Consider the following 27,581-nt stretch of genomic DNA (forward strand, 5'->3'; position numbering starts at 1 on the left):
CGCCACCGCCGCCTGGATGAACGGGACCCAAAGTGCGCCCACCCGCCCGCCGGCTCTCGCCGCCACCTGGATGACCGCACGCCTGGGGAATTCGGAAAGTGACAGGAAAGTGACAGGTATTTATACATATTTTTGTTTTTTTACAGTTTACGCTGCAAATATATATATATATATATATATATATATATATATATATATATATATATATAGGTCGTCCATGGTACATTCCGCTATGTAGCTGTTCGAACACCACGCTAACAGCTAGTAGAGGGTAGGCGGTAAACTAACGCGTTAAGGCCGCGGCAAAATAGCGGGTTACTAAGGAGATAATCTGAGCGTGCATCACAGTATCGGAGGGGAATAGCTAATTCCTTCATTAAACAGCTAATTTGTTCATTTACATATCATATACATGCTGCTTGCGGAAAGGGTTATGTGTCTGTTTTAAGAACCGCTAAGGACGCGTGAAACTGGAGACTGTATCGCTGGATCGCCCTACGCGTCCGAATTGTGCGCACACAGCACGTTACAGACGGGAAATCTTCAACCGCACGTTACAGTATCGATCTGTTACTTAGCCGTGTGGCATGTTAAACCTAGTTACATCTTCAGCTCCCCCTGCGTTGGCATGGAGTGAGCTTGACAAGGGATTTTTGGGTGTCCAAGTCATCAGGGTTTGTGCCCCCTGAAGAAGCCAGGTTGGTGAAACAAGGGCCATGTCGGGACACGATCACAGCAGACCCAAAGGAGCACCTTTTTCTGGTAGCACACTATGATTATATGTGATTCTCTGGTAGCACACTGTGATTCTATGTGATTCTCTGGTAGCACACTGTGATTCTATGTGATTCTCTGGTAGCACACTGTGATTCTATGTGATTCTCTGGTAGCACACTGTGATTCTATGTGATTCTCTGGTAGCACACTGTGATTTTATGTGATTCTCTGGTAGCATTCTATGATTCTATGTGATTCTCTGGTAGCACACTGTGATTCTATGTGATTCTCTGGTAGCACACTGTGATTCTATGTGATTCTCTGGTAGCACACTGTGATTCTATGTGATTCTCTGGTAGCACACTGTGATTCTATGTGATTCTCTGGTAGCACACTGTGATTTTATGTGATTCTCTAATAGCATTCTATGATTCTATGTGATTCTCTGGTAGCACACTGTGATTCTATGTGATTCTCTGGTAGCACACTGTGATTTTATGTGATTCTCTGGTAGCATTCTATGATTCTATGTGATTCTCTGGTAGCACACTGTGATTCTATGTGATTCTCTGGTAGCACACTGTGATTCTATGTGATTCTCTGGTAGCACACTGTGATTCCATGTGATTCTCTGGTAGCACACTGTGATTCTATGTGATTCTCTGGTAGCACACTGTGATTTTATGTGATTCTCTGGTAGCACACTGTGATTCTATGTGATTCTCTGGTAGCATTCTATGATTCTATGTGATTCTCTGGTAGCACACTGTGATTCTATGTGATTCTCTGGTAGCACACTGTGATTTTATGTGATTCTCTGGTAGCATTCTGTGATTCTATGTGATTCTCTAATAGCATTCTATGATTCTATGTGATTCTCTGGTAGCACACTGTGATTCTATGTGATTCTCTGGTAGCACACTGTGATTTTATGTGATTCTCTGGTAGCATTCTATGATTCTATGTGATTCTCTAATAGCATTCTATGATTCTATGTGATTCTCTGGTAGCACACTGTGATTCTATGTGATTCTCTGGTAGCACACTGTGATTTTATGTGATTCTCTGGTAGCATTCTATGATTCTATGTGATTCTCTGGTAGCACACTGTGATTCTATGTGATTCTCTGGTAGCACACTGTGATTCTATGTGATTCTCTGGTAGCACTCTATGATTCTATGTGATTCTCTGGTAGCACACTGTGATTCTATGTGATTCTCTGGTAGCACACTGTGATTTTATGTGATTCTCTGGTAGCATTCTATGATTCTATGTGATTCTCTAATAGCATTCTATGATTCTATGTGATTCTCTGGTAGCACACTGTGATTCTATGTGATTCTCTGGTAGCACACTGTGATTTTATGTGATTCTCTGGTAGCATTCTATGATTCTATGTGATTCTCTGGTAGCACACTGTGATTCTATGTGATTCTCTGGTAGCACACTGTGATTCTATGTGATTCTCTGGTAGCACACTATGATTCTATGTGATTCTCTGGTAGCACACTGTGATTCTATGTGATTCTCTGGTAGCACACTGTGATTTTATGTGATTCTCTGGTAGCATTCTATGATTCTATGTGATTCTCTGGTAGCACACTGTGATTCTATGTGATTCTCTGGTAGCACACTGTGATTCTATGTGATTCTCTGGTAGCACACTGTGATTCTATGTGATTCTCTGGTAGCACACTGTGATTCTATGTGATTCTCTGGTAGCACACTGTGATTTTATGTGATTCTCTGGTAGCACACTGTGATTCTATGTGATTCTCTGGTAGCATTCTATGATTCTATGTGATTCTCTGGTAGCACACTGTGATTCTATGTGATTCTCTGGTAGCACACTGTGATTTTATGTGATTCTCTGGTAGCATTCTGTGATTCTATGTGATTCTCTAATAGCATTCTATGATTCTATGTGATTCTCTGGTAGCACACTGTGATTCTATGTGATTCTCTGGTAGCACACTGTGATTTTATGTGATTCTCTGGTAGCATTCTATGATTCTATGTGATTCTCTGGTAGCACACTGTGATTCTATGTGATTCTCTGGTAGCACACTGTGATTCTATGTGATTCTCTGGTAGCACACTATGATTCTATGTGATTCTCTGGTAGCACACTGTGATTCTATGTGATTCTCTGGTAGCACACTGTGATTTTATGTGATTCTCTGGTAGCATTCTATGATTCTATGTGATTCTCTGGTAGCACACTGTGATTCTATGTGATTCTCTGGTAGCACACTGTGATTCTATGTGATTCTCTGGTAGCACACTGTGATTCTATGTGATTCTCTGGTAGCACACTGTGATTTTATGTGATTCTCTGGTAGCATTCTGTGATTTTATGTGATTCTCTGGTAGCACACTGTGATTCTATGTGATTCTCTGGTAGCACACTGTGATTCTATGTGATTCTCTGGTAGCACACTGTGATTCTATGTGATTCTCTGGTAGCATTCTATGATTATATGTGATTCTCTGGTAGCACACTGTGATTCTATGTGATTCTCTGGTAGCACACTGTGATTCTATGTGATTCTCTGGTAGCACACTGTGATTCTATGTGATTCTCTGGTAGCACACTGTGATTTTATGTGATTCTCTGGTAGCACACTGTGATTCTATGTGATTCTCTGGTAGCACACTGTGATTTTATGTGATTCTCTGGTAGCCCACTGTGATTCTATGTGATTCTCTGGTAGCACACTGTGATTCTATGTGATTCTCTGGTAGCACACTGTGATTCTATGTGATTCTCTGGTAGCACACTGTGATTCTATGTGATTCTCTGGTAGCATTCTATGATTATATGTGATTCTCTGGTAGCACACTGTGATTCTATGTGATTCTCTGGTAGCACACTGTGATTCTATGTGATTCTCTGGTAGCACACTATGATTCTATGTGATTCTCTGGTAGCACACTGTGATTCTATGTGATTCTCTGGTAGCATTCTATGATTCTATGTGATTCTCTGGTAGCACACTGTGATTCTATGTGATTCTCTGGTAGCACACTGTGATTCTATGTGATTCTCTGGTAGCACTCTATGATTCTATGTGATTCTCTGGTAGCACACTGTGATTCTATGTGATTCTCTGGTAGCACAATATGATTCTATGTGATTCTCTGGTAGCACACTGTGATTCTATGTGATTCTCTGGTAGCACACTGTGATTCTATGTGATTCTCTGGTAGCACAATATGATTCTATGTGATTCTCTGGTAGCACACTGTGATTCTATGTGATTCTCTGGTAGCACACTGTGATTCTATGTGATTCTCTGGTAGCACACTGTGATTCTATGTGATTCTCTGGTAGCACTCTATGATTGTATGTGATTCTCTGGTAGCACACTGTGATTCTATGTGATTCTCTGGTAGCACACTGTGATTTTATGTGATTCTCTGGTAGCACACTGTGATTCTATGTGATTCTCTGGTAGCGCACTGTGATTCTATGTGATTCTCTGGTAGCACACTATGATTATATCTGATGTTATGAAATATAATCTGTTTGTATAAATGCTTTGTTAACATCTTGGTATTCTTGTCCTTGCAGTTTGTGGCTATAATTGATGAGATGTATTTCAGAGCAGTCATCCCATGTGCTTAGCTTTACCATTGTATAGTTACAAAGTATTCACATTCAACAGTGTTACATGTGTGAGACATTGTTTCTAATGCTCCTGAAGGCAATGTCAGAATATAATAAGGGCAGCCAGGACTACAGGTCCCTCTCCCTCAGCTCCTGTCAATGACACATTCACCAAATAAAAGCCTTCTGACTTCCAATTACATTGTCTGAACTTTATGTTCACCAACTTTTATTTGGTGAACATAAATACCCATCCCCAAGGAATCAACCGCCTCACCCTAGCAAGCTGATCATTTCACAGGCCATCAAACCTGTACAATCCTGCCGCTAACCGAGACCCCCACCACAGCCCAGCAAGGAGTCCCAACCATGTGTCTGAACCCAGCCACATGCAACTCAAACAATCAAAGTTGAAGAAAGCCCACCACCTAGTGGATTCCTTGCTCTAAACCCCTGAGGTAGTCCTGTGTGCATGCAGGTGATAAGACCCTAAAATAACTTTGTGTAGACCCCAGTGAGATTAGTCCCCAGGGAGAATGCCAGGGTGTGCATTCTGAACCTAAAACAAAGACGGTGAAACAGTGAGAAGGATGGATGTGCAATTAGAGCCTATGAATGTGAGAAGGGGTGTCAGTGACACATGAGAGTGACAGAGAGGGGATTAGAGCCTATGAATGTGAGGAGGGGTCTCAGTGACACATGAGAGTGACAGAGAGGGGATTAGAGCCTATGAATGTGAGGAGGGGTCTCAGTGACACATGAGAGTGACAGAGAGGGGATTAGAGCCTATGAATGTGAGGAGGGGTCTCAGTGACACATGAGAGTGACAGAGATGGGATTAGAGCCTATGAATGTGAGAAGGGATGTCAGTGACACATGAGAGTGACAGAGATGGGATTAGAGCCTATGAATGTGAGAAGGGGTCTCAGTGACACATGAGAGGGACCGAGATGGGATTAGAGCCTATGAATGTGAGAAGGGGTGTCAGTGACACATGAGAGGGACCGAGATGGGATTAGAGCCTATGAATGTGAGAAGGGATGTCAGTGACACATGAGAGGGACCGAGATGGGATTAGAGCCTATGAATGTGAGAAGGGATGTCAGTGACACATGAGAGGGACCGAGATGGGATTAGAGCCTATGAATGTGAAGGGATGTCAGTGACACATGAGAGTGACAGAGAGGGGATTAGAGCCTGTGAAAGTGAGGAGGGGTCTCAGTGACACATGAGAGTGACAGAGAGGGGATTAGATCCTGTGAATGTGAGAACTGGTGTCAGTGACACATGAGAGTGACAGAGAGGGGATTAGCGCCTATGAAAGTGAGAAGGGATGTCAGTGACACATGAGAGTGACAGAGATGGGATTAGAGCCTGTGAATGTGAGGAGGGGTTTTAGTGATACATTACAGTGACCGAGATGGGATTAGAGCCTGTGAATGTGAGAAGGGGTGTCAGTGACACATGAGAGTGACAGAGATGGGATTACTGGCCCATTTCCAACCTGCCCTTCATAGCTAAAATCCTAGAAAAGGTAGTTAACACTCAACTCACTGACTTCCTGGAAGACCATAATATCCTACACCCATCACAATTTGGTTTCCGTAAATCTTGCAACACCGAAAATCTTTTACTAGCAATCAATGACACCATCCTCAAAGGCATGGACCATGGAAAATAGTATCTACTCGCCCTCCTAGACATTTTGGCAGCCTTCGATAATGTCAACCACGAAATCCTAATCTCCCGCTTAGCAGAGATAGGTATCTCTGGCACAGCCCTGTCATGGTTCTCGTCCTATCTCAACCATAGAGGGTACATAGTAAAAATTGATAAATCTGAACCCTCACACATTCCTCTTACTCAAGGTGTCCCCCAAGGATCCTCCCTATCTTCCACCCTCTTCAATATTCATCTTTTGCCACTCTGCCGCCTCTTCTCTGACCTAGGCCTAAAGTTTTTCCTATATGCAATGATGTGCAAATCCTCATCCCTATTCAAGAATCCCTCAACAAATCCCTGCAGTTCTGGACATCATGTCTTGCTTCTATCAACTCCCTACTATCCAACTTCCACCTTGCTCTAAATGCATCGAAAACAGAAATCCTCATAATCTCCAATCACCCTGACCGTATATCCCAATCCATCTCTCATAATTCTACCCTAGCATACGATCCTCTGCACTCTGTAAGAGACTTAGGTGTCTCCCTAGATCAACATCTAAATTCAAACCCCACATAGACACTCTACTAAATGGGGGTTTCTTCAAACTTCACATCCTTAAAAAACTCAAACCCCTCCTCCACGCTCAGGATTTTCATATAGTACTACAGACGACCATTCTATCAAAACTTGACTACTGCAATTCCTTACTCCTGGGCCTCCCCTTTTCAACTATTAAACCCCTGCAAATCTTGCAGAACGCCATGGCCAGGATCATAACTAATACCCGTAAAGGGGACCACATCACCCCTATCCTAAAGGACCTGCACTGGCTGCCCATTCCTTTCCGCATTCAATACAAAACACTCACCATCCTGCACAACACGCTGTACAAACACAACCACGCCTGGCTCGAGGAAATGCCTCGCTTCCATTCATCCAGCCATCCCACCAGAACTTCCCTTGCAGGCACCCTCCATACACCTTCCCTTAAAACCGCACACCACACCCTTACCAGAGAAAGAGCCTTCTCTATCGCTGGCCCAGCCCTCTGGAACTCCCTACCTACTGAACTCCGTCTAGAGCCATCCCTACACAATTTCGAAAAAGGAATCAAGACATGGCTTTTCGAAGAGGCTTACCCTGACACGAACCAAACCTAGCCAGATGCCCAATTTTTGCACCTTTTGTTGTCCTTAAGTCCCTAATCTTCTCTGTTCCTGTACCTCCCTTGTATAGTCCTTCTGCCCCCCCCCCCCCATTCTTCCATTAGAATTGTTGTACAGCATTGTATCTTTGTAAGATGGTAAATGGTTTACTAGGGTTATTAAGATTGTAAATGCTTTACTAGGGTTATTATCACCTGACTTTATTGTACATATCCTATGATGTTATTGTGACATAGCAATGCTCCTATTTTCTCTCTCTAATTCTTTATTTTCTCTCTGCCACTGTGGCCCTCTCTCTTCTAGCCTGCTCCCCAGCCCCCCTTCCTTGTTTATTGTAATTTCCATTCTTTTTTAGTTACTTATAAACCGGCATGATGTTCCTATGAATGTCAGTATATAAAACTTTATAAATAAATAAATTGGAGCCTATGAATGTGAGAAGGGGTGATAGAGATGGGATTAGAGCCTATGAATGTGAGAAGGGGTGTCAGTGACACATGAGAGTGACCGAGATGGGATTAGAGCCTGTGAAGGTGAAAAGGGGTCTTAGTGACACATGAGAATGGTAGAGAGGTGATTAGAGCCTATGAATGTGAGAAGGGGTGATAGAGATGGGATTAGAGCCTGTGAAGGTGAGAAGGAGTCTGTGACACATGAGAGTGACAGAGATGGGATTAGAGCCTGTGAATGTGAGGAGGGGTCTCGGTGAAACATGAGTGACAGAGATGGGATTAGAGCCTGTGTAGGTGAGAAGGGGTCTCGGTGACACATAAGAGTGACAGAGATGGGATTAGAGCCTGTGAAGGTGAGAAGGGGTCTCGGTGACACATGAGAGTGACAGAGAGGGGATTAGAGCCTGTGAAGTGAGAAGGGGTCTCGGTGACACATGAGAGTGACAGAGATGGGATTAGAGCCTGTGAATGTGAGAAGGAGTCTGTGACACATGAGAGTGACAGAGATGGGATTAGAGCCTGTGAAGGTGAGGAGGGGTCTCGGTGAAACATAAGAGTGACAGAGATGGGATTAGAGCCTGTGAATGTGAGGAGGGGTTTCAGTGACACATGAGAGTGACAAAGAGGGGATTAGAGCCTGTGAAGGTGAGAAGGGGTGTCAGTAACACATGAGAATGACAGAGATGGGATTAGAGCCTGTGAATTTGAGGAGGGGTCTCAGTGACACATGAGAGTGACAGAGAGGGGATTAGAGCCTGTGAAGGTGAGAAGGGGTGTCAGTGACACATGAGAGAGACAGAGAGGGGATTAGAGCCTGTGAAGGTGAGAAGGGGTGTCAGTGACACATGAGAGAGACAGAGAGGGGAATAGAATCTGTGAAGGTGAGAAGGGGTCTCAGTGACACATGAGAGTGACAGAGAAGGGATTAGAGCCTATGAATGTGAGAAGAGGTGTCAGTGACACATGAGAGTGACAGAGAGGGGATCAGAGTCAGTGAATGTGAGGAGGGGTCTTAGTGACACATGAGAGTGACAGAGAGGGGATCAGAGTCAGTGAATGTGAGGAGGGGTCTCAGTGACACATGAGAGACAGAGAGGGGATTAGAGCCTGTGAATGTGAGGAGGGGTCTCAGTGACAGGGTGGGAGTGACAGAGGGGATTAGAGCCTGTGAATGTGAGAAGGGGTCTCGGTGACACATGAGAGAGATAGAGAGGGGATTAGAGCTTGTGAATGTGAGGAGGGAGCTCAGTGGCACATGAGAGAGACAGAGAGGGGATTAGTCTATGAATGTGAGAAGGGGTCTCAGTGACACATGAGAGTGACAGAGAAGGGATTAGAGCCTATGAATGTGAGAAGAGGTGTCAGTGACACATGAGAGTGACAGAGAGGGGATCAGAGTCAGTGAATGTGAGGAGGGGTCTTAGTGACACATGAGAGTGACAGAGAGGGGATCAGAGTCAGTGAATGTGAGGGGTCTCAGTGACACATGAGAGACAGAGAGGGGATTAGAGCCTGTGAATGTGAGGAGGGGTCTCAGTGACAGGGTGGGAGTGACAGAGGGGATTAGAGCCTGTGAATGTGAGAAGGGGTCTCGGTGACACATGAGAGAGATAGAGAGGGGATTAGAGCCTGTGAATGTGAGGAGGGAGCTCAGTGGCACATGAGAGAGACAGAGAGGGGATTAGTCTATGAATGTGAGAAGGGGTATCAGTGACACATGAGAGTGACAGAGAGGGGATTAGAGCCTGTGAATGTGAGGAGGGGTCTTAGTGATACATGAGAGTGAAAGAGATGGGATTAGAGCCTGTGAAGATGAGAAGGGGTCTCAGTGACACATGAGAGAGATAGAGAGGGGATTAGAGTCAGTGAATGTGAGGAGGGGTCTCAGTAAGAGTAACAGGTGATTAGAGCCTGTGAGTGTGAGGAGGGGTCTTAGTGACACATGAGTGAAAGATGAGTTCCCTGTACATAACCGGATCATTCCAAACTCCTGGGTTTTGCCTCCCCTCCAGCAGATGGAGACAGAGAAGTTTGCCACCTAGAGTCTGTCAGTATTTCTCTGTCTCCAGCAGATGGTGGAGCTACAAATCCCTTCAGTCTGAATTAGCTAGAATTAGTTTTAATATTTAGATTGGTTTTAAGGCTTAGATTACTTTGAAGACTTAGATTAGTTTTTAAAACTTAGCAGGATAAAAGAAAAAGGAGCTGAGAAACTTTAAGCCTCCCAGGGGGTTGTCAGGTCCTGGTGGTACCATCCCCCCTGGTAATAGAGATTGAGGAGCAGAGGGTTGAGAACCCAGTAACCTGCCCTCTTGGCAGCAACTGAGGGTCATACTGGGGAGCCCGGTTCACTCACCCTCAAGAGGGGGGGGGGGGGGGGGAGGGCAGAACTTGTGTTTAAAAAAAGCGAAGTGCCAAACTGACATGAGGAACGAGGTCATTTTTTCTTAATTTCAAGGCCGGCCCAGCATTTCCCTCCGCCCGCCACTGCTTCTCAGCCTGCCCTACAGCTGCTGAGCTCCTTCCCCGAGGTGCCCTCTCCAGAAGGAAGGCTGTGAGTGAATTTTCCCACGGCGGTGGTTCCCGAGTGCGCCAAAATCCTGGGAGGCTCGATAAACAGCATCAGCCCTCAGATCCGTTCCTGCTCAGGGCGGGGAAGCCATCTTACAAACATTCAGGGCTCAAGAGCAGGAAGCTTTGCGGGAAGGGAATTCCCCACAATCACTTTCGCCATGGCTTGGGGCCTCCGGGGGGAGGGGCGATTTGCAGGCTGATAAGGAGCACTCGTCAGGGGATGGCCCTGGGGGGGGGGGGGGCCTCTGATAATTCGTCTTCGTCATTCTCCTCAGAATTTGTTTTGCTGCTCCACAAGGCCTTTAAGGCCCGGAAAGCAGTTAGAAGACATGGTAGCAGGGTCCCTCATTCAGCCCCCAGCGCCCTCGGTTGGGGGCAAGGATACCATCTCGACCCATAAGCGCCTCAAGTCCCCACCAGGGATGGGATCCACAAAGTCCAAACGTCCTTTCAGATCTGTTTCTTGTCTGGCAGACACTTCGTCTTTGGAGCATTTGGATAGAGAGGAGACCCACCTGCAGGATCCTCAGAGACCTGATGCAGATCAGGATAGCCAGCTCCAGTCTACCAAGCAAACTGGCACACCAGTGGTCGAAGGTGATGACTCAAAGGTGGTACGCTTATTCTGGAAAGATGAACTGGGGCCACTCATCCCAGCTATTATGGAAGAGTTGGGGATTGAGGTCCCTCAGAAGGATTCACGGCTGGGTGCTGTGGATCCGGTAATGGTTGCTCAGGGGTCCAGCTCGGCCTTTTCCCTTCCATATGTCAGTTACTGGGATACTCCAGACTTGGGCTTGAAAGTCAGCCGAGCTATGCACAAATTGTACCCGCTACCAGAGGAAGCCCTGGACCTCCTCAAAGTGCTCAAGATGGATGCGGCAGTCTCCGCAGTAACTAAAAAGACCACCATCCTGTTGACCGGAGCCACAGCCCTTAAGGATTTACAGGATCGCAAATTGGAGTTACAGCTTAAGAAGATTTTTGAAGTGTCAGCTCTAGGTGTCCATGCCGCCATGTGCAGCAGTTTTGCGCTGAGAGCCAGCCTCCGTTGGGTGCAGCACTTACAGTCGGCATCATCCCTTTCTGATGCAGAAGCTGTTCAGGCTGGTCGGCTGGAGGCCACGGTCACTTACACTTTATGATCTCCTTCGTACTTCGGGCAGGACTATGGTTTCAGCTGTCTTGGCCCATAGACGCCTATGGCTCAGGAACTGGTCCGCGGATGTTTCTTCAAAAACCCAGCTGGGATCCTTGCCCTTTAAGGGAAAGCTGCTCTTCGGCCATCAATTGGAGGATATGATTAAGTCTCTTGGAGAGAACAAGGTCCATAAGCTACCGGAGGATAAGCCTGGGATGAGGGGATCCTTTTCCCAGCGTTCGAGGTTCTGGGGGAATCGCCATTTTCGATCTTCCCAATCCTCCGGGTCCTCGTCTCGTCAGGGTCCTAGCCAGCAACATTCCTGGAATCAGTCCTTTTGAGGCCGACGTCCTGGTAGAGATGGAGCCCCACAGGCACATGGGGGTCTCAAGTCTGCACAATGAAGCAATGCCGGTTCACTCCTCCATACCAAAGATAGGGGGCAGGATGTCCCTTTTTCTAGGTGAGTGGACCAATTTGACCTCTGACCAGTGGGTCCTAAATATAATAGAACACAGCTATGCTTTAGATTTTGCTTGGCCACTCCGAGAACAATTTCTGGTTTCCCTGGAGAACGCAGATGCTTGGCCCCACGCAAAAAACGAGCCACATCTGGATGGGATGCTAGGGCAATGCCCTGCACCTTACCTCGACAGCAACTAAGGGCTGCTACCTGGACTCTTAGGGAATTAAAGGCCAGCCCCTTAGCTAGCTCTGCCTGTAAAAAGGCCAAAACATCCGCAACCGAAGCCCTGGATGGCTCCACCAGATCTCAAAAATACCCCAAACTCTGATGTACACCATGGAGGTAGAAGGCTTGAGACTGTAGGAGAGTGGCAATCACTGCATCCGAGTAAACCTTATCCCTTAATCTCTGCCTTTCAAAAGCCATGCCGCTAGACAGAAGCGATCTGCCTCTTGTAAACAAACAGGGCCTTGGTGCAGAAGATTCAGAGACAGATGAAACCTCAGAGGTCTGTCCACTGCTAGGTTCACGAGGTCCGTAAACCATGGGCGACGCAGCCACTCTGGTGCATCTAGCACTACTTCGCCCGGATGAGCTTCGTTGCGACACAGAACCTTGCCGACCAAAGGCCAAGGCAGAAATACGTACAACAGATGTCCTTTGGTCAGGGAAGGACTAGAGAATCCATGCCCTTTGCTCCTGGTCCCCGTCAAATTGGGGCGTCTTGGCATTGCGGTATGTCACCATCAGGTCTATGGAGGGCATGGTCCAGTGGTTGCATAGAAGACGAAAGGCCTCTTTGGAGAGTTCGCACTCCCCCGGGTCCAGCTGGTGGCAGCTGAGAAAATCGGCTTGCACAGTGTCCACTCCGGCTATGTGAGAGGCTGCTATCTTGTGTAGGTACTGCTCTGCCCAGCTGATCAAGAGCTGGTTGACTCTTGGTTCTGCTTTATTTATTATTTATTTATTTATTTAAGGGTTTTTTATACCGGCATTCATGAACTCGTTCACATCATGTCGGTTTACAGAAAACAGGGGTGCGGATAATACAACCAAAAAACATAAATAACCAAAAAACATAAATAACGTGATGAAGAGAAGCAGTTACAATTAACAAGGACTAATGAACTGGGAATGTAAGAAATAGAAAGAGATAGAGGAGAATAATACAATTGATGTAGGCCACCGTTGTCGCATTGTCGGAAAGCACTCTTACTGACGTTCCCTTTACCAAGGAAAACAGGGCCTGCAGTGCTAACCAAACCGCTCTGGTCTCCAACCAATTGATCAAACAGGAGGACTCTGTTCTTGACCACTGGCCTTGCACTGCTCTCCCCCGACAGTCTTCTCCCCAACCGGAAAGACTTGCATCGGTGGTTACTACTGTCCAAGAGGGAATTTCCAAGTCCACTCCCCGACACAAATTTTCTGGGAGAAGCCCCCATACAAGACTGGAACACACCGAGTCCATCAGTGATAGGAGAAGGTGAAACTGTTCTGAGAGCGGATTCCAACGGGAAAGTAATGCTGACTGAAGAGGCCTCATATGCGCAAAGGCCCATGGGACAAGATCAAGAATGGAAGCCATCGAACCGAGAACCTGTAAATAATGCCAGACTCTGGGATGAGGCATGGAACACAAAGACCAACTGAGTTTGCAACTTGGTAAGTCTCTCCTTGGTAAGGAAAACTTTGCCCAAGAGGGTGTTGGACTGAGCACCCAGAAACTCCAAGGACTGAGGAGGAACTAGATGACTCTTGTCCGGATTGACAACCCAGCCCAGCAGGCTCAAAAGTTGTAGGACCCGATGTACCGCTTCCGGCAAAGGTCCTCCAATTTCACTCAAATCAGCCAGTCGTCCAGGTAAGGATGCACCAGGATACCCTCTCTCTGGAGAGCCGCTGCTACAACCACCATTACTTTGGTGAATACCCTGGGCGCCATTGCCAGACTGAAGGGCAGGGAACAAAATTGAAAGTGATGCTCGAGGATTGTGAACTGCAGATAAATTCGATGGTCGGGGCGGATGGCTATGTGCAAATATGCCTCGTTCAGGTCTAGAGATGCCAAGAACTCTCCCCTGTGTATGGACGCTATCAGACACCGAAGAGTTTCCATGCAAAATCAAGGAACCTTAGAGTCCGATTGACTCTCTTTAAGTCAAGGATGGGTCGGAAAGTGCCTTCCTTTTTGGGTACCACGAAGTAAATGGAGTAGCGACCGCACCTGAGTTCTCCTGCGAGTACTGGTACTTTGGCGCCCAAGTCCTGCAGACGTCTTAGGGTGTCGTGCACAGCCAGAGATTTTCCGGTTTAAAATCCCTGTCCTTCGTGGAAGCTGAATCTGGTCCTCAGTGCCTTTGTGATGGGTCTCGGTGACATGGTGATAGTGACAGAGAGGAGATTAGATCCTGTGGATGTGAAGAGGGGTCTCAGTGAGAATGACAGAGAGGGGATTAGAGTCTGTGGATGTGAGGAGGGGTCTCAGTGACACATGAGAGTGACAGAGAGGGGGATTAGAGCCTGTGGATGTGAGGAGGGGTCTCAGTGACACATGAGAGTGACAGAGATGGGATTAGAGATTGTGAATTTAAGTATTTGTATTAATGTCTATCTCAGGGGTCGGGAACCCATGGCTCGCGAGCCAGATATGGCTCTTTTGAGGGCTGCATCTGGCTCACAGACAAGTGTCGCCACACTTTCCCGCTGACCCAGCTGCTCCCTGGTCCTCCTCCGCCCGGGCTTAAAATGCTGTCAGCCCAGGCGGAACGCGGCAGGACAGCTGGAGTCAGCGGCACCGGCGTGCTCTCTTCTTCCCGCCCCCCACGCGCGCGGCCCAGAAGAGGAAGTGGAGAGTATCGGGTGCCTGCGCGACAAGAAGAGGCCACGCTAGTGCGCTCGGCATCGGCCCGAAGAAAAGAAGACTGCAGCGCGGCTTGGAGGAAAATGAAGAGGTTCAACCGCGGCCGATGGGATTCTGCCTCCGCGAGGGGTGAAAATGAAGAGGTTGGGAGGAGGCTGCTGCTGCCGCGAGTTCCCGGGGTGGGGGTGGGGGTGGGGGAGAGAGAGAGTGAATGAGCGAGCAAACACAGCTTGCTCGCTCATTCACTCTCTCTCTCCCCCACCCCGGGAACTCGCGGCAGCAGCAGCCTCCTCCCAACGCTAACTTCTTCATTTTCACCCCTCGCGGAGGCGGAATCCCATCGGCCGCGGTTGAACCTCTTCATTTTCCTCCGAGCCGCGCTGCAGTCTTCTTTTCTTCGGGCCGATGCCGAACGCACTAGCGTGGCCTCTTCTTGCCGCGCAGGCACCTGATACTCTCCACTTCCTCTTCCGGGCCGCGGGAGGGGGGGGGCGTGTGTGTGTGAGAGAGTGAGAGATTGCATGTATGTGAATGATTGAGAGCCTGTACATGTGAAAGAGAGTATGTCTGTGATTGAGAGCTTGCCTGTGAGAGAGAGAGAGCATGAATGTAAGTTTACCATTGGGAACCTGTATGTGTAAGTTTGTGATTGAAAACCTGTTTGTGTGAAAGAGTATGTGTGTATGATTGAGAACCTTTGTGTGTGAGAGAAATCATGTGTATGTATGATTAAGAGCCTGTGTGTATAAGTAAGAGAGAGACCATGTGTGTCTGTGTGTGATTGAGAGCTGGTTTAGGTGAGGGAGCATGTGAGTATGTGATTGAGAGCCTGTGTGTAAATGAGAGAAAGAGAGGACATGTTTGTAAGCATGTGAGAGAAAAAGACAGCATGTATTTATGTGATTGAAAGCCTGTGTGTGTAAGTGTGAAAAGATAGGCAGCATGTGTATAAATGTGTAATTAAGAGCCTATATAAGTGAGAGAGAAAAAACATGTGTATATGTGAGTACTGAGAGCATGTGTGTATAGGTGTGTCATTGAGAGCCAGTGTGAGAGAGAGCGCTGGTATGTGACTGAGAGAGGAGAAAGTTCCAAGCAAACCACCCCACCTCCTGCTAATTCAGAACAATCTCAGGACACCTGATATCAAACGTTCCCAGGTATGCAGAGCAAAAAAATTTTTGTATCCTTATTATTTTTCATTACTGGGTCTTTGTGTCTGCTATTTTGAAATATTTTGTTGGTATCTGGAAATGTTTTATATGAGTTTTTAATTATTGGATATTCCACTCATCAGCTGTTTCAAAATATGTTCTTTTTGTTAGTACAGTTTTACTGCTGATGATTTTATATTTCTTGATTTGTTTTATAAGGATGGGTGATGTTTCTTTTTTCCTTTGTTACACTGCATACAGAGACTCTAGCTTGTTGCAATTTCCAATTCAGTTTTTTCTGCATGCTTCTTGTTATGCGTTTTGGTCTCTTTATTCTATGTTAGGTGAGGGTCAGCACATGTGATTCAGGTGAGGTTTTCTGCTGGCGTGTAGTTTCTGTGTAGGACTCTATAGCAGCCTGACTTGGTCCGTTTTCCTAATAGGAGATGTATTGGTGTCTTAAGGCCTAGTGTAATATTTTCAGAGACTTATTGTACTTTAAAAGTGTGATCTTACATAAAATGCACACATTTACTTGTATTTAGTTTTAAACATATTGTATGGCTCTCATGGAATTACATTTTAAAATATGTGGCGTTTATGGCTCTCTCAGCCAAAAAGGTTCCTGACCCCTGGTCTATCTAATCTTAAACTCTCCGGAGCAGGCGCTGATTGTACTTGTATGTAACTCATGGTAAGTGTCTCTGATAGGCTGTCTTATTGCTATTATCTAAAAAGTCTAGGAATCCCCTTATTGCACATCCAGAACGTGCGTAAACCCCTGCGCTAGGCTGGGTGCGCTTCATTGCATCAGTGGGAGCTTCTCCTCCCGTGCGTATCCCAGGGCAGGTGCTGGGAGGATACGTGAATGCTCTGTTGTCATTTCTTCTAGGATCTCGGGGCGGTGTCTGAGCTGAGCTGAGGAAACGTGCATGAGTGAGGCCACAGACAGCAAGAGATTTCAGGACGTTTATTCGTTTGCCTAAACAAGGTTATGACGAGCAAGCTGTGATCAGGAAAGCAAGGGTTAAAGATTTAAAAGTCACCTTTAACTGAGATCTGATTGAGGCGAAAAAGCCAGAGGCCAGATAAAACCAGTTTACTCCACTTTCACTTTCACTTTCCTGTGGGAGCAGCAGATTTCAGGGAAAGTTTCCTTGTCTTGGTACAGTAGAAGTCAGCAGAAGAGCAGGCGACTGAAGTCCTCGTGTTTAGAAGGTTTTGAGATTTATAAATCTAGATGGCCAAGTACCTTCCTGTTTTTCCTTTAACATTTCCAAATTGCTGCAGTATGGAGAGGAAGGGAGACGGTACACATCCTGGGGGAGCTGCACATCTGTGACCTCAGAGATTCTCTCACTGGGAAGATGGAGCCCTAGAGGTAAGAGACCCCCAAACCCCCCGATCCCTTTCCCGTGAGCCCATCAGTAGAGCTGTAGAGGGGGATGGGAAGGGGTTTCTTGCTGGGAGTGACTGGGTGTGTGCTGAGTGTGAGAGGGCTCAGGGGTGGGGAGGGAGGAGAGAGTCTCCCCTCCAAATAATTCTTGCCTCAGGACTGATAGAGATTTATTAATAATGCATATATTGTCATTTTAACATTTCCTTTACCAAATCTGAATATAAATCTGTTACTTATAAAACCAGCCATGCTCAGAACAGAAACATTGAATAAAGTTACATCCGTCGGTCTCAGACGGCTTCGACCTCTGTGCCTGACCTTTCTCTCTGCTCTCCCCGCTAGCCTTGGGAAGATGGCGACCGCCGCGTCTTCATGCCGCTCTCCCTGGCGTCCCCGGAACGGCTATGCCAAAGCCTCACGCCATGTTTCACCTAAGGTCCTCCTAGGATACACGCGCGCACGCCACCCACACTTTTTATTCATGTCATGGTGGGAACCTCGGGGGCGTCCCCCTCGACTGACGTCACGCCATCCGGGTATTTAGCCTGCCCGTCATTGCTGACTAATCGAGTTAGCAAGGACTCAGATTGCCTGCCTCTGGTCTAAGCTACTCTGCCTCTTCCTTGCTGCTGCTGGAAGCTCTCTCTGCCCTCCGGGGCTGTCATCTCTAACTTCGGTATCCGCTCCTCAGGGGCCCTTCTGTTTCCTTTCAGGTGCCTATTGGGGAATCCCAGGTACTCGCTCCTCGAGGGCCTGCTCTCCCTGCCTGGTGCCTGCATCTCTACTACTTCTGCCTGCCAGGATTCCATCATTACAGCTACCAACTACTGTGAATAATCTAACCCTTCTCAAGTCTGTCTCACCTACAGCTCAGCGCTGGGAGCCTGCATCCGGGACTTTCTATCTTAGCTCGCGCTGCCTACCATCTGTCTAGAGTGGGACTGGACTCCTCTGTCAAGGATCCCTGGACTCCTTCAACTGGGTTATCTCACTGCAGCCACCTTCTGGCAGTACCATCAAGCTGTATAATAAATTCTATCATCTGTGTCTACGTGTCTGAGTCTACCTTAGTACTGCGATTACTCATGGATCTCCTCCCCATGGGAGTGGCCATCGCTGCAGTACCCAAGAATCCACTCCAACACCTCAAAACCATAACAGATTACTAACTCCATGGATTCGGCTTGGCTCACCGCCTTGCAGGCCATTCCAGGCCTGGCCCAGTGAATCTCCAAGCAACAGAACTCGCTGGATAATTTGACTGTTGCTTTTAACCAGTTACACGCACAGATGAATACACCGACTAATGCAGGTAAAGAAGTTACACCACCTGAAGTGACGGTCAAGACTACTGTGCCTCTATCTGCTCCAACTCGCTTCTCAGGGGAAGTTTGGAAATGTAGAGGATTTATCAATCAATGTTGCATGCACTTTTCTCTGCAACCTAATCATTTCCCCACAGCATATGCCAAGACCACCTATATCCTGTCTTATCTGGATGGAAGAGAACTGGCTTGGGCCTCACTGCTGTGGGAGTGCAATGACCCCATCCTGCAAGATCTTGCTGAGTTTCTTGAACTGTTCAATCAGTATTTGATGACCCAGTCCGATATTCGACTGCAGGATCCACGTTGGTTCACCTCAAACAAGGTAATAAACCTTTACCAGACTTCACCATAGAGTTCAAGACATTGGCTTCTGAATTACATTGGATCCTAGATGCCTGAAGACTCTATTCTTTGAAGGCCTGAACTCCTGGTTGAAGGATGAGCTGACGGCTCGAGAGATGCCTGAGACCTTAGCTGACCTGATGACGTTGGCAACAAGGATTGATCACCGATTTCGTGACAAGGTTCAAGAGGTCAAGAGCCCCAGAAAACGACTTCAGGGAGAGCCTTGAGTCAAGTCTATTCCCAGGCCTATACCTCCCAGCCTGTTACTGGCGAAGAAGAACCAATGCAATTGGGCCGCAGTCATTTGACTATAAAAGAGAGAAGAACACGGAGAGATTGGGACTATGCATGTATTGTGGACAAGCTGGCCATGCTGTTCAAACATGCCCTATACGTCCGGGAAACTGGCAGACCTAAGTCCTGTGGGAGGACTCTTCTTAGGTCTAACTGAACCTTCTTCTCCATTCTCTCTTCCAGTATCCTTAATCTGTGGACCACTCGAATACCAAACCCTTGCCTTAGTGGATTGCGGGGCATGGGGAAATTTCATTTTGAAACGTCTAGTGGAACATTTGTGGACCCCCACCACTACCATGACGTCCCCATTACTCTTACCCTCTATTCATGGAGAGCCCTTACCGGGTGAAGTAACCCTGCTTACAGAACCAGTGAGTTTACGTACAGATGCTCTTCATACAGAGACTATTTCCTTCTTTGTGCTAGAGAAGGCCATGCACCCCTTGGTACTTGGATTACCGTTGCTGCAGAAGCATATGGCACAATTCAAATGGGCCACATTGGAGCTTTCACGTTGGGGCCCAGCTTGCCATGGCAAATGCCTGATGGAGGTTGCTCCATTACCCTACATGCCAACTACTCCGTCGTTGCCTGGGTTGCCGCCTCAGTATGCATCTTTTCAAGATGTGTTCTCCAAAGAAGCTGCAGATGTTTTGCCTCCACACAGATCCTATGTCTGCGCTATCAACTTGAAACCGAATATGGAGCCACCCAAAAGAAGGGTTTACCCCCTCTCCGTGATGGAGAATAAAGCGATGTCAGAATACATCCAGGAGAATCTACAAAAAGGCTTCAAAAGACCTTCCAATTCTCCTACAGGTGCAGGCTTCTTCTTCGTGGGGAAGAAGGACGGAACATTACATCCATGCATTGATTACAGAGGCCCGAATGAGATCATCATAAAGGATCGCTATCTCTTACCACTTGATCTCAAAGGAGCCTATAATTTAGTTCGCATCCGCTCTGGCGATGAATGGAAGATGGCTTTTAATACCTGGGATGGTCATTTTGAATACCTGGTGATGCCCTTCGGCTTGTGCAATGTCCCGGCTGTCTTCCAAACCATGATGAACGACATTCTGCGTTATCTACTCTACCAATGTGTCGTTGTCTACCTAGACGACATCTTGATATTTTCCCAGGACCTGAAAACCCATCAGGAAGATGTCAAAAGAGTTCTGCAGAGACTTTGTGAGAACCACTTGTACGCCAAGCTGTCTAAATGCGAATTCCACAAGGAATCCGTGCCCTTCTTAGGGTACATTGTTTCAAACAAAGGTTTCCAGATGGACCCTCAGAAGCTGGAGAGTATTCAAAAATGGACTTAATACGCTGGCCTAAAGGCTCTGAGGTGATTTCTGGGATTTACCAACTACTACAGGACCTTCATTAAAGATTATTCTTCACTGACTGTTCCATTAACAGCAATGACTAAGAAAGGAGCCAACTTGCCAATTGGTCTTCGGAGGCCATGACAGCATTTCAGAAATTAAGATGCCTTCTCAAGCAAACCATGTCTCCACCATCCGGACCCCACTCGACCCTTCATCATAGAACTCGACGCCTCGGATGTAGGCATAGGGGCCGTGCTCAGCCAGTCCAGTGATTCTAAAGTCCTGCACCCCTGTTCTTTCTTTTCCCGACGTTTCCCGCTTGCGGAGAAGAACAATGGCATTGGGGATAAAGAACTACTGGCAATAAAAATGGCATTTGAAGAATGTCGCCCCTGGCTTGAAGGTGCACAACATCAGTCACTATTTTTACAGATCACAAAAATCTGGAGTACCTCCCTCACACTCAATGCCTTAATCATAGACAGGCGAGGTGGTCCCTGTTCTTCAATAGATTTTACTTTGTGCTGAAATACTGCCCTGGTGATAAGAACGTCAGAGCAGACGCATTGTCTCGCTCTTTTCTCTCTGAAGACATACCTGATGAACCTCAGCATATCATTGACCCGAAGAGAGTTATCCTGTCAGCTACTCATCACGTACCTCTGGGCAAGACCATTGTACTCCGTAATCTCAGGAAGAAATTGCTGGCCTGGGCTCATGATTCGAAACTGTCTGGACATCCTGGTCAACGCAGAACACTGGCTAAGCTACAGAAGTATTATTGGTGGCCCACCATGAAGGAAGACGCCATTGCATATGTAGCTTCCTGCTCAAACTGTGCCAGACAGAAACCTCTGCCCTTGCCGGTACCAGACGAGCCTTGGACCCATGTTACTACAGATTTTGTGGTAGACTTGCCACTTTCTGGAGGTAACAATACCATCTGGGTTACAGTAGATCGATTCTCAAAGATGGCTCACTTCATGGCTCTCCCTGGCTTGCCTTCACCCATGGAACTCACTAAACTATTCATCAGTCACATCTTTCACCTACACGGCATGCCTAAACACATTGTATCTGACAGAGGAGCTCAATTTACAGCCAAGTTCTGGAAAGCTTTGTGCAAGAAGTTCGACATCACACTTGACTTCACCTCTGCATACCACCCTCAGTCAAATGGCCAAACTGAGAGAATGAATAGAACTCTCAAACAGTTCCTTCGCGCCTATGTTGGTTCACGTCAGAATGACTGGGCTGAACTGCTGCCTTGGGCTGAATTCGCCATCAATTCCCATCCAGCATCATCTACTGGATCAACACCTTTTGAAGTGGTCTATGGACGACAACCTTTACCACTTCCACTTTCTGTGTCGTCCCCGGCAGTTCAATCTACTGCCAAAGATATACAACAACTCTGGCGAGAGACTAAAGAGATACTCCAAAGAGCAGGACAAAGAGCTAAGAAAGGCTATGATGCTCACCACAGCAAGGCTCCTGAATTCCAGCCTGGTGACAAAGTCTGGCCATCTACCAAGCATCTAAGAATCAAGCTTCCATCTGCTCGCTTTGCTCCACGCTTTGTCGGACCCTTTCCTATCCTCCGACGATTGGGGCCACTAATTTATAGTCTGAAACTTCCTCCAGCTATGAAGATTCATAATGCGTTCCATGTATTGCTGCTGAAACCGCTTGTTCTTAGTGAGTTTTCTAACAAGACACCTGAACCTACTCCTGTTGATGCAGAAGAAGACATCGAGTACAAAGTAGATGCCATCCTTGACGTAAGAAAGAGAGGCAAAGTATGGGAATACCTCCTGTCATGGGAGGGATACAGAGCAGAAGAAAACTCTTGGGAACCTTTGGCTAATATTTTATTTTATTTATTTAACTCTTTTCTATACCGACATTCATGATCTCGATCATATCATATCGGTTTACAAGGAACAAGGAACAATATAATGGACAAGGAGATGCTTCGACAGTTCCATTGTTCGCATCCCAGAAACCAAGACCAGGTAGGGGGTCTGGAGGGGGCCCTTTGAAGGGGGGAGGGGGGTACTGTTGTGTCTGTTGATCTCAGAAGGCTTCGACCTCTGTGCCTCACCTTTCTTTCTGCTCTCCCCGCTAGCCTTGGGAAGATGATGACTGCCGCGTCTTCAAGCCGCTCTCCTCGGCGTCCCTGGAACAGTTATGCCAAAGTATCCACCATGTTTCTCCTAAGGTCCTCCTAGGATACACGCGAGCACGCCACCCTCATCTTTATTCACGTCTTGGCGGGAACCTCGGGGGCGTCCCCCTCGAGTGATGTCATGCCATCCGGGTATTTAACCTGCCCTTCATTGCTGACTAATCGAGTTAGCAAGGACTCGGATTCAGATTTGGATTGCCTGCCTCCGGTCTAAGCTAATCTGCTGCTTCCTTGCTGCCGCTGGAAGCTCTCTCTGCCCTCCGGAGCTGTCATCTCTAACTTCGGTATCCGCTCCGCGGAGGCCCTTCTGTTTCCTTTCAGGTGCCTATTGGGGAATCCCAGGTACTCGCTCCTCGAGAGCCTGCTCTCCCTGCCTGGTGCCTGCATCTCTACTACTTCTGCCTGCCAGGATTCCATCATTACAGCTACCAATTACTGTGAGTAATCTAACCCTTCTCAAGTCTGTCTCACCTACAGCTCAGCGCTGGGAGCCTGTATCCGGGACTTTCTATCTTAGCTCGCGCTGCCTACCCTCTATCTAGAGTGGGACTGGACTCCTCTGCCGAGGATCCCTGGACTCCTTCAACTGGGTTATCTCACTGCTGCCACCTCCTGGCAGTACCACCAAGCTGTATAATAAATTCTATCATCTGTGTCTACGTGTCTGAGTCTAGCTTAGTACTGTGATTCCTCACGGATCTCCTCCCCGTGGGAGTGGCCATCACTGCAGTACCCAAGAATCCACTCCAACACTCAAAACCATAACAAATAAATACTGCTCTCTATAATTCTGATACTGAAACCCAATGCACCTCACTCCTGCCCTGCAGCACCTCCTGCAATTCCAGTACTGAGACCCTCACACACAGCTCTGCCAATCACCTCACTCCTGCCCTGCAGCACCTCCTGCTATTCCAGTACTGAGACCCTAACACACAGCTCTCCCAATGCACCTCACTCCTGCCCTGCAGCACCTCCTGCAATTCCAGTACTGAGACCCTCACACACAGCTCTGCCAATCACCTCACTCCTGCCCTGCAGCACCTCCTGCTATTCCAGTACTGAGACCCTCACACACAGCTCTCCCAATGCACCTCACTCCTGCCCTGCAGCACCTCCTGCAATTCCAGTACTGAGACCCTCACACACAGCTCTGCCAATCACCTCACTCCTGCCCTGCAGCACCTCCTGCTATTCCAGTACTGAGACCCTCACACACAGCTCTCCCAATGCACCTCACTCCTGCCCTGCAGCACCTCCTGCAATTCCAGTACTGAGACCCTCACACACAGCTCTGCCAATCACCTCACTCCTGCCCTGCAGCACCTCCTACTATCCCAGTACTGAGACCCTCACACACAGCTCTGCCAATCACCTCACTCCTGCCCTGCAGCACCTCCTGCTATTCCAGTACTGAGACCCTCACACACAGCTCTGCCAATCACCTCACTCCTGCCCTGCAGCACCCCCTGCTATTCCAGTACTGAGACCCTCACACACAGCTCTACCAATGCACCTCACTCCTGCCCTGCAGCACCCCCTGCTATTCCAGTACTGAGACCCTCACACACAGCTCTGCCAATGCACCTCACTCCTGCCCTGCAGCATTTCCTACTATTCCAGTACTGAGACCCCCACACACAGCTCTGCTAATGCACCTCACTCCTGCCCTGCAGCACTTCCTACTATTCCAGTACTGAGACCCTCACTCCTGCCCTGCAGCAGTCCTACTATCCCAGTACTGAGACCCTCACACACAGCTCTGCCAATCACCTCACTCCTGCCCTGCAGCACCTCCTGCTATTCCAGTACTGAGACCCTCACACACAGCTCTGCCAATGCACCTCCTGCTATTCCAGTACTGAGACCCTCACACACAGCTCTGCCAATGCACCTCACTCCTGCCCTGCAGCACCTCCTGCTATTCCAGTACTGAGACCCTCACACACAGCTCTGCCAATCACCTCACTCCTGCCCTGCAGCACCTCCTGCTATTCCAGTACTGAGACCCTCACACACAGCTCTGCCAATGCACCTCCTGCTATTCCAGTACTGAGACCCTCACACACAGCTCTGCCAATGCACCTCACTCCTGCCCTGCAGCACCTCCTGCTATTCCAGTACTGAGACCCTCACACACAGCTCTCCCAATGCACCTCACTCCTGCCCTGCAGCACCTCCTGCTATTCCAGTACTGAGACCCTCACACACAGCTCTGCCAATTCTACCCACTCCTGCCCTGCAGCACCTCCTGATATTCCAGTACTGAGACCCTCAGCTCTTGCTTCTGCCCTGATGAAACATTCTCCAGTTCCTGAGCCTCGAAATCTTTGGGTGTCAATATAACTTCATTTCAGTTTGTTCTAGTTTGCATGATTTTATTTTTTTCAGAGGCACCGAAGATGCATGTTCGTGATCCCCACAGGGGAATATATCTCTTGACCATTCTTTGCTTTGTCCTTCTGGTGATTCCTCATCACTTCCAGACTGTAAATGCAGGTGAGACGTCTCTTAGTTTCCTGTGCCTTTTTATCATTATTAACTGCCGGCATTTTATCCAGACTTTCCCTTATTCTCTGTGCACAGCTGTAAGAAAAAAGGACTAGAATCTGCTGTTTGCAATGGAAGGAATAAAATTATATCTGAGGAGATGAAATCCTCCATTCCTCAGATTTTCCCTTGTGCATGCAGTGGTTAGAGGAGGAAGCCAAAGACCAGGGATGCCAGGGTCAGATCCTGCTTCTCACTTCCCCCTCCATCGCCTCAGGTACAACGTAGACTCTGAGTCCTCGTGTGGAGGGAAATAACTGAAGTACCTGAATTGTAACTCACCTTGAGCTCTGATTTTGGAAAAGATGCGTAATTAAGTCTGAAATCCAAAGAGTAACAATGAGGCTGCACTGTAAATCTTAAATGCAGGAAATGCAGTAATGATTGCTGCTCCCAACTTCCCTCCCTCCCTCAGCCTCTCACCAATAGAAAAACTCTCTCAGCCGCCTGTGCTCCCTCCTACAGCCTCTGACCAATAGAAGAGCTCTGCCAGCTGCCTGTGATCCCTCCCACAGCATCTGACGAATAGAAGAGCTCTCCATGCTCCCTGTGCCCCCTCCCAAAGCCTCTGACCAATAGAAGAACTCTCCCTGCTACCTGTGCTCACTCTTACAGCCTCTGACCAATAGAAGAGCTCTCCCAGCTGGCTGTGCTCCCTTCCATGACCTCTAACCAATAGAAGAGCTCTCCCAGCTGGCTGTGCTCGCCTCCCATAGATTCTGACCAATAGAAGAGCTGTCCCAGCTGGCTGTGCTTCCTCCACAACCTCTAACCAATAGAAGAGCTCTCCCAGCTGGCTGTGCTTCCTCCACAACCTCTAACCAATAGAAGAGCTCTCCCAGCTGGCTGTGCTCCAACCACAACCTCTAACCAATAGAAGAGCTCTCCCAGCTGGCTGTGCTTCCTCCACAACCTCTAACCAATAGAAGAGCTCTCCCAGCTGGCTGTGCTCCAACCACAACTTCTAACCCAGAGCTTTCCAAAGTGTGTGTCGCGACACTTTGGTGTGTCGCCTGAGGTGTGCCGCGCAAGCCCGGTGCATGTGACACACCGGCAAGTGGGAGCCAATGCGGCCGCCGGTGGAGCTCATCCCACTGGCGGCTGAGCAGGGAAGAATCGTTGTGCTGTGTGCCGGAGACACACAGCCGGAAGATCGGTAAGGCCGTGGTGAGTTCACGTCACCACAGCCCGAAGAAAAAGGGCACGTCTAAATGTGCAGGTGCTCTGCCTCCTTCCTGCCCACGCGGCCCCGGAAGAAAAATGTTGCCGGTGCCGCACTGGCAGGAAGGAGATGAAGCAGCCGCATGCAGAAGAGGAGCCGCGTTGTTGCAGCGGGCGAGAAGAGGCCCGGTAGCAGGGCCCCCACCGCGGATCGGATCGGCCCGAGAAGATCAGGGCCGCTGCAGAGCCGATCCTGCAGCGACCCGTGAAGAGGAGGCCCAGAGGTAAGAGAGAAGCTGAGGGCCCATAGAGTGCGTGTATGAGCTGAGTTGAGAGATTGGGTGCCTGTATGAGCTGAATTGAGAGATTGTGTGCGTGTATGAGATGAGTTGAGAGATTGGGTGCCTGTGTGAGTTGAGAGATTGGGTGTGGGAGTGAGGATCTCAATGTTTGCAGAGACAGCATGTGAGAGCCTGTGTGTGTGTGAGAGAGAGACAGCATGTGACAGTGAGAGCCTGTGCATGAGAGCAAGACAGCATGTGGGAGTGAGAGAGAGCCTGGGGGTGTGAGAGTCAGACAGCATGTGCAAGAGAGAGACTGTGTATGAATGATTGTATGAGAGAGAGAGCATGTGAGAGTGAGAGCCTGTGTGTGTGTGTGTGTGTGAGAGAGAGAAAGCATGTGAGAATGAGAACCTGACTGTATGTTTGAGGGAAGAAGATAGATGGAGAGAAAAGAAATAGAAAAAAAGACAATATGAAATGAATTGGCAAAAAAATAAGAAAGGGGAGGTGGAACAAAAAAGCCTGGGACCAACCGATTAGAAAACTAAGATCAGACAGCAAAGGTAAAAAAAAAAAAGAAATAAATTACTTTTTACTGATTGGCACATGTAATCTTTGGGAATGTGCAAGAGTAGCACTTTCTCTATGCGGATCTCACAATGTACGAGATCAGCATGGAGGAAGTGGAAGCCCACGGGGCCTACACAGAGGAGGCAGCAGAATGGGCTTCAGTGCCAATAGCAGCAATCAGCGCCTCCCAAATAGCCATGTGGCAGCAGTGACAGTGGCAGCAGAGGAATGAGAGAGGCTCCGAGGTTGCTGGCAAAAGAAAGAGAGGGGGTCTGCCTTTAGTGTGTGCATGTGTATGAATGGGTGCCTGCCTGGG

At 47.9% G+C, this 27,581-nt stretch overlaps 2 protein-coding genes across 2 annotated transcripts in view; one reads left to right on the plus strand and one right to left on the minus strand.

Moving 5' to 3' along the window:
* LOC115081318 (butyrophilin subfamily 1 member A1-like) overlaps nt 1-27,581 on the minus strand; it is a 325,098-nt gene that overhangs the window by 26,847 nt on the left and 270,670 nt on the right. The gene's annotated exons all lie outside the window — the stretch shown is intronic.
* LOC115081320 (butyrophilin subfamily 1 member A1-like) overlaps nt 16,722-27,581 on the plus strand; it is a 42,754-nt gene continuing 31,894 nt past the window's right edge. The window contains exons 1-2 of the mRNA XM_029585805.1: nt 16,722-17,190; nt 25,092-25,199. Coding sequence (XP_029441665.1) covers nt 25,103-25,199 — 97 coding nt within the window. The 5' untranslated portion in view covers nt 16,722-17,190; nt 25,092-25,102. The remainder of the gene's footprint in view (nt 17,191-25,091; nt 25,200-27,581) is intronic.

The sequence above is a fragment of the Rhinatrema bivittatum genome, unplaced genomic scaffold (genome assembly GCF_901001135.1).
Source record: "Rhinatrema bivittatum unplaced genomic scaffold, aRhiBiv1.1, whole genome shotgun sequence".
NCBI classification, from domain to species: Eukaryota; Metazoa; Chordata; class Amphibia; order Gymnophiona; family Rhinatrematidae; genus Rhinatrema; species Rhinatrema bivittatum.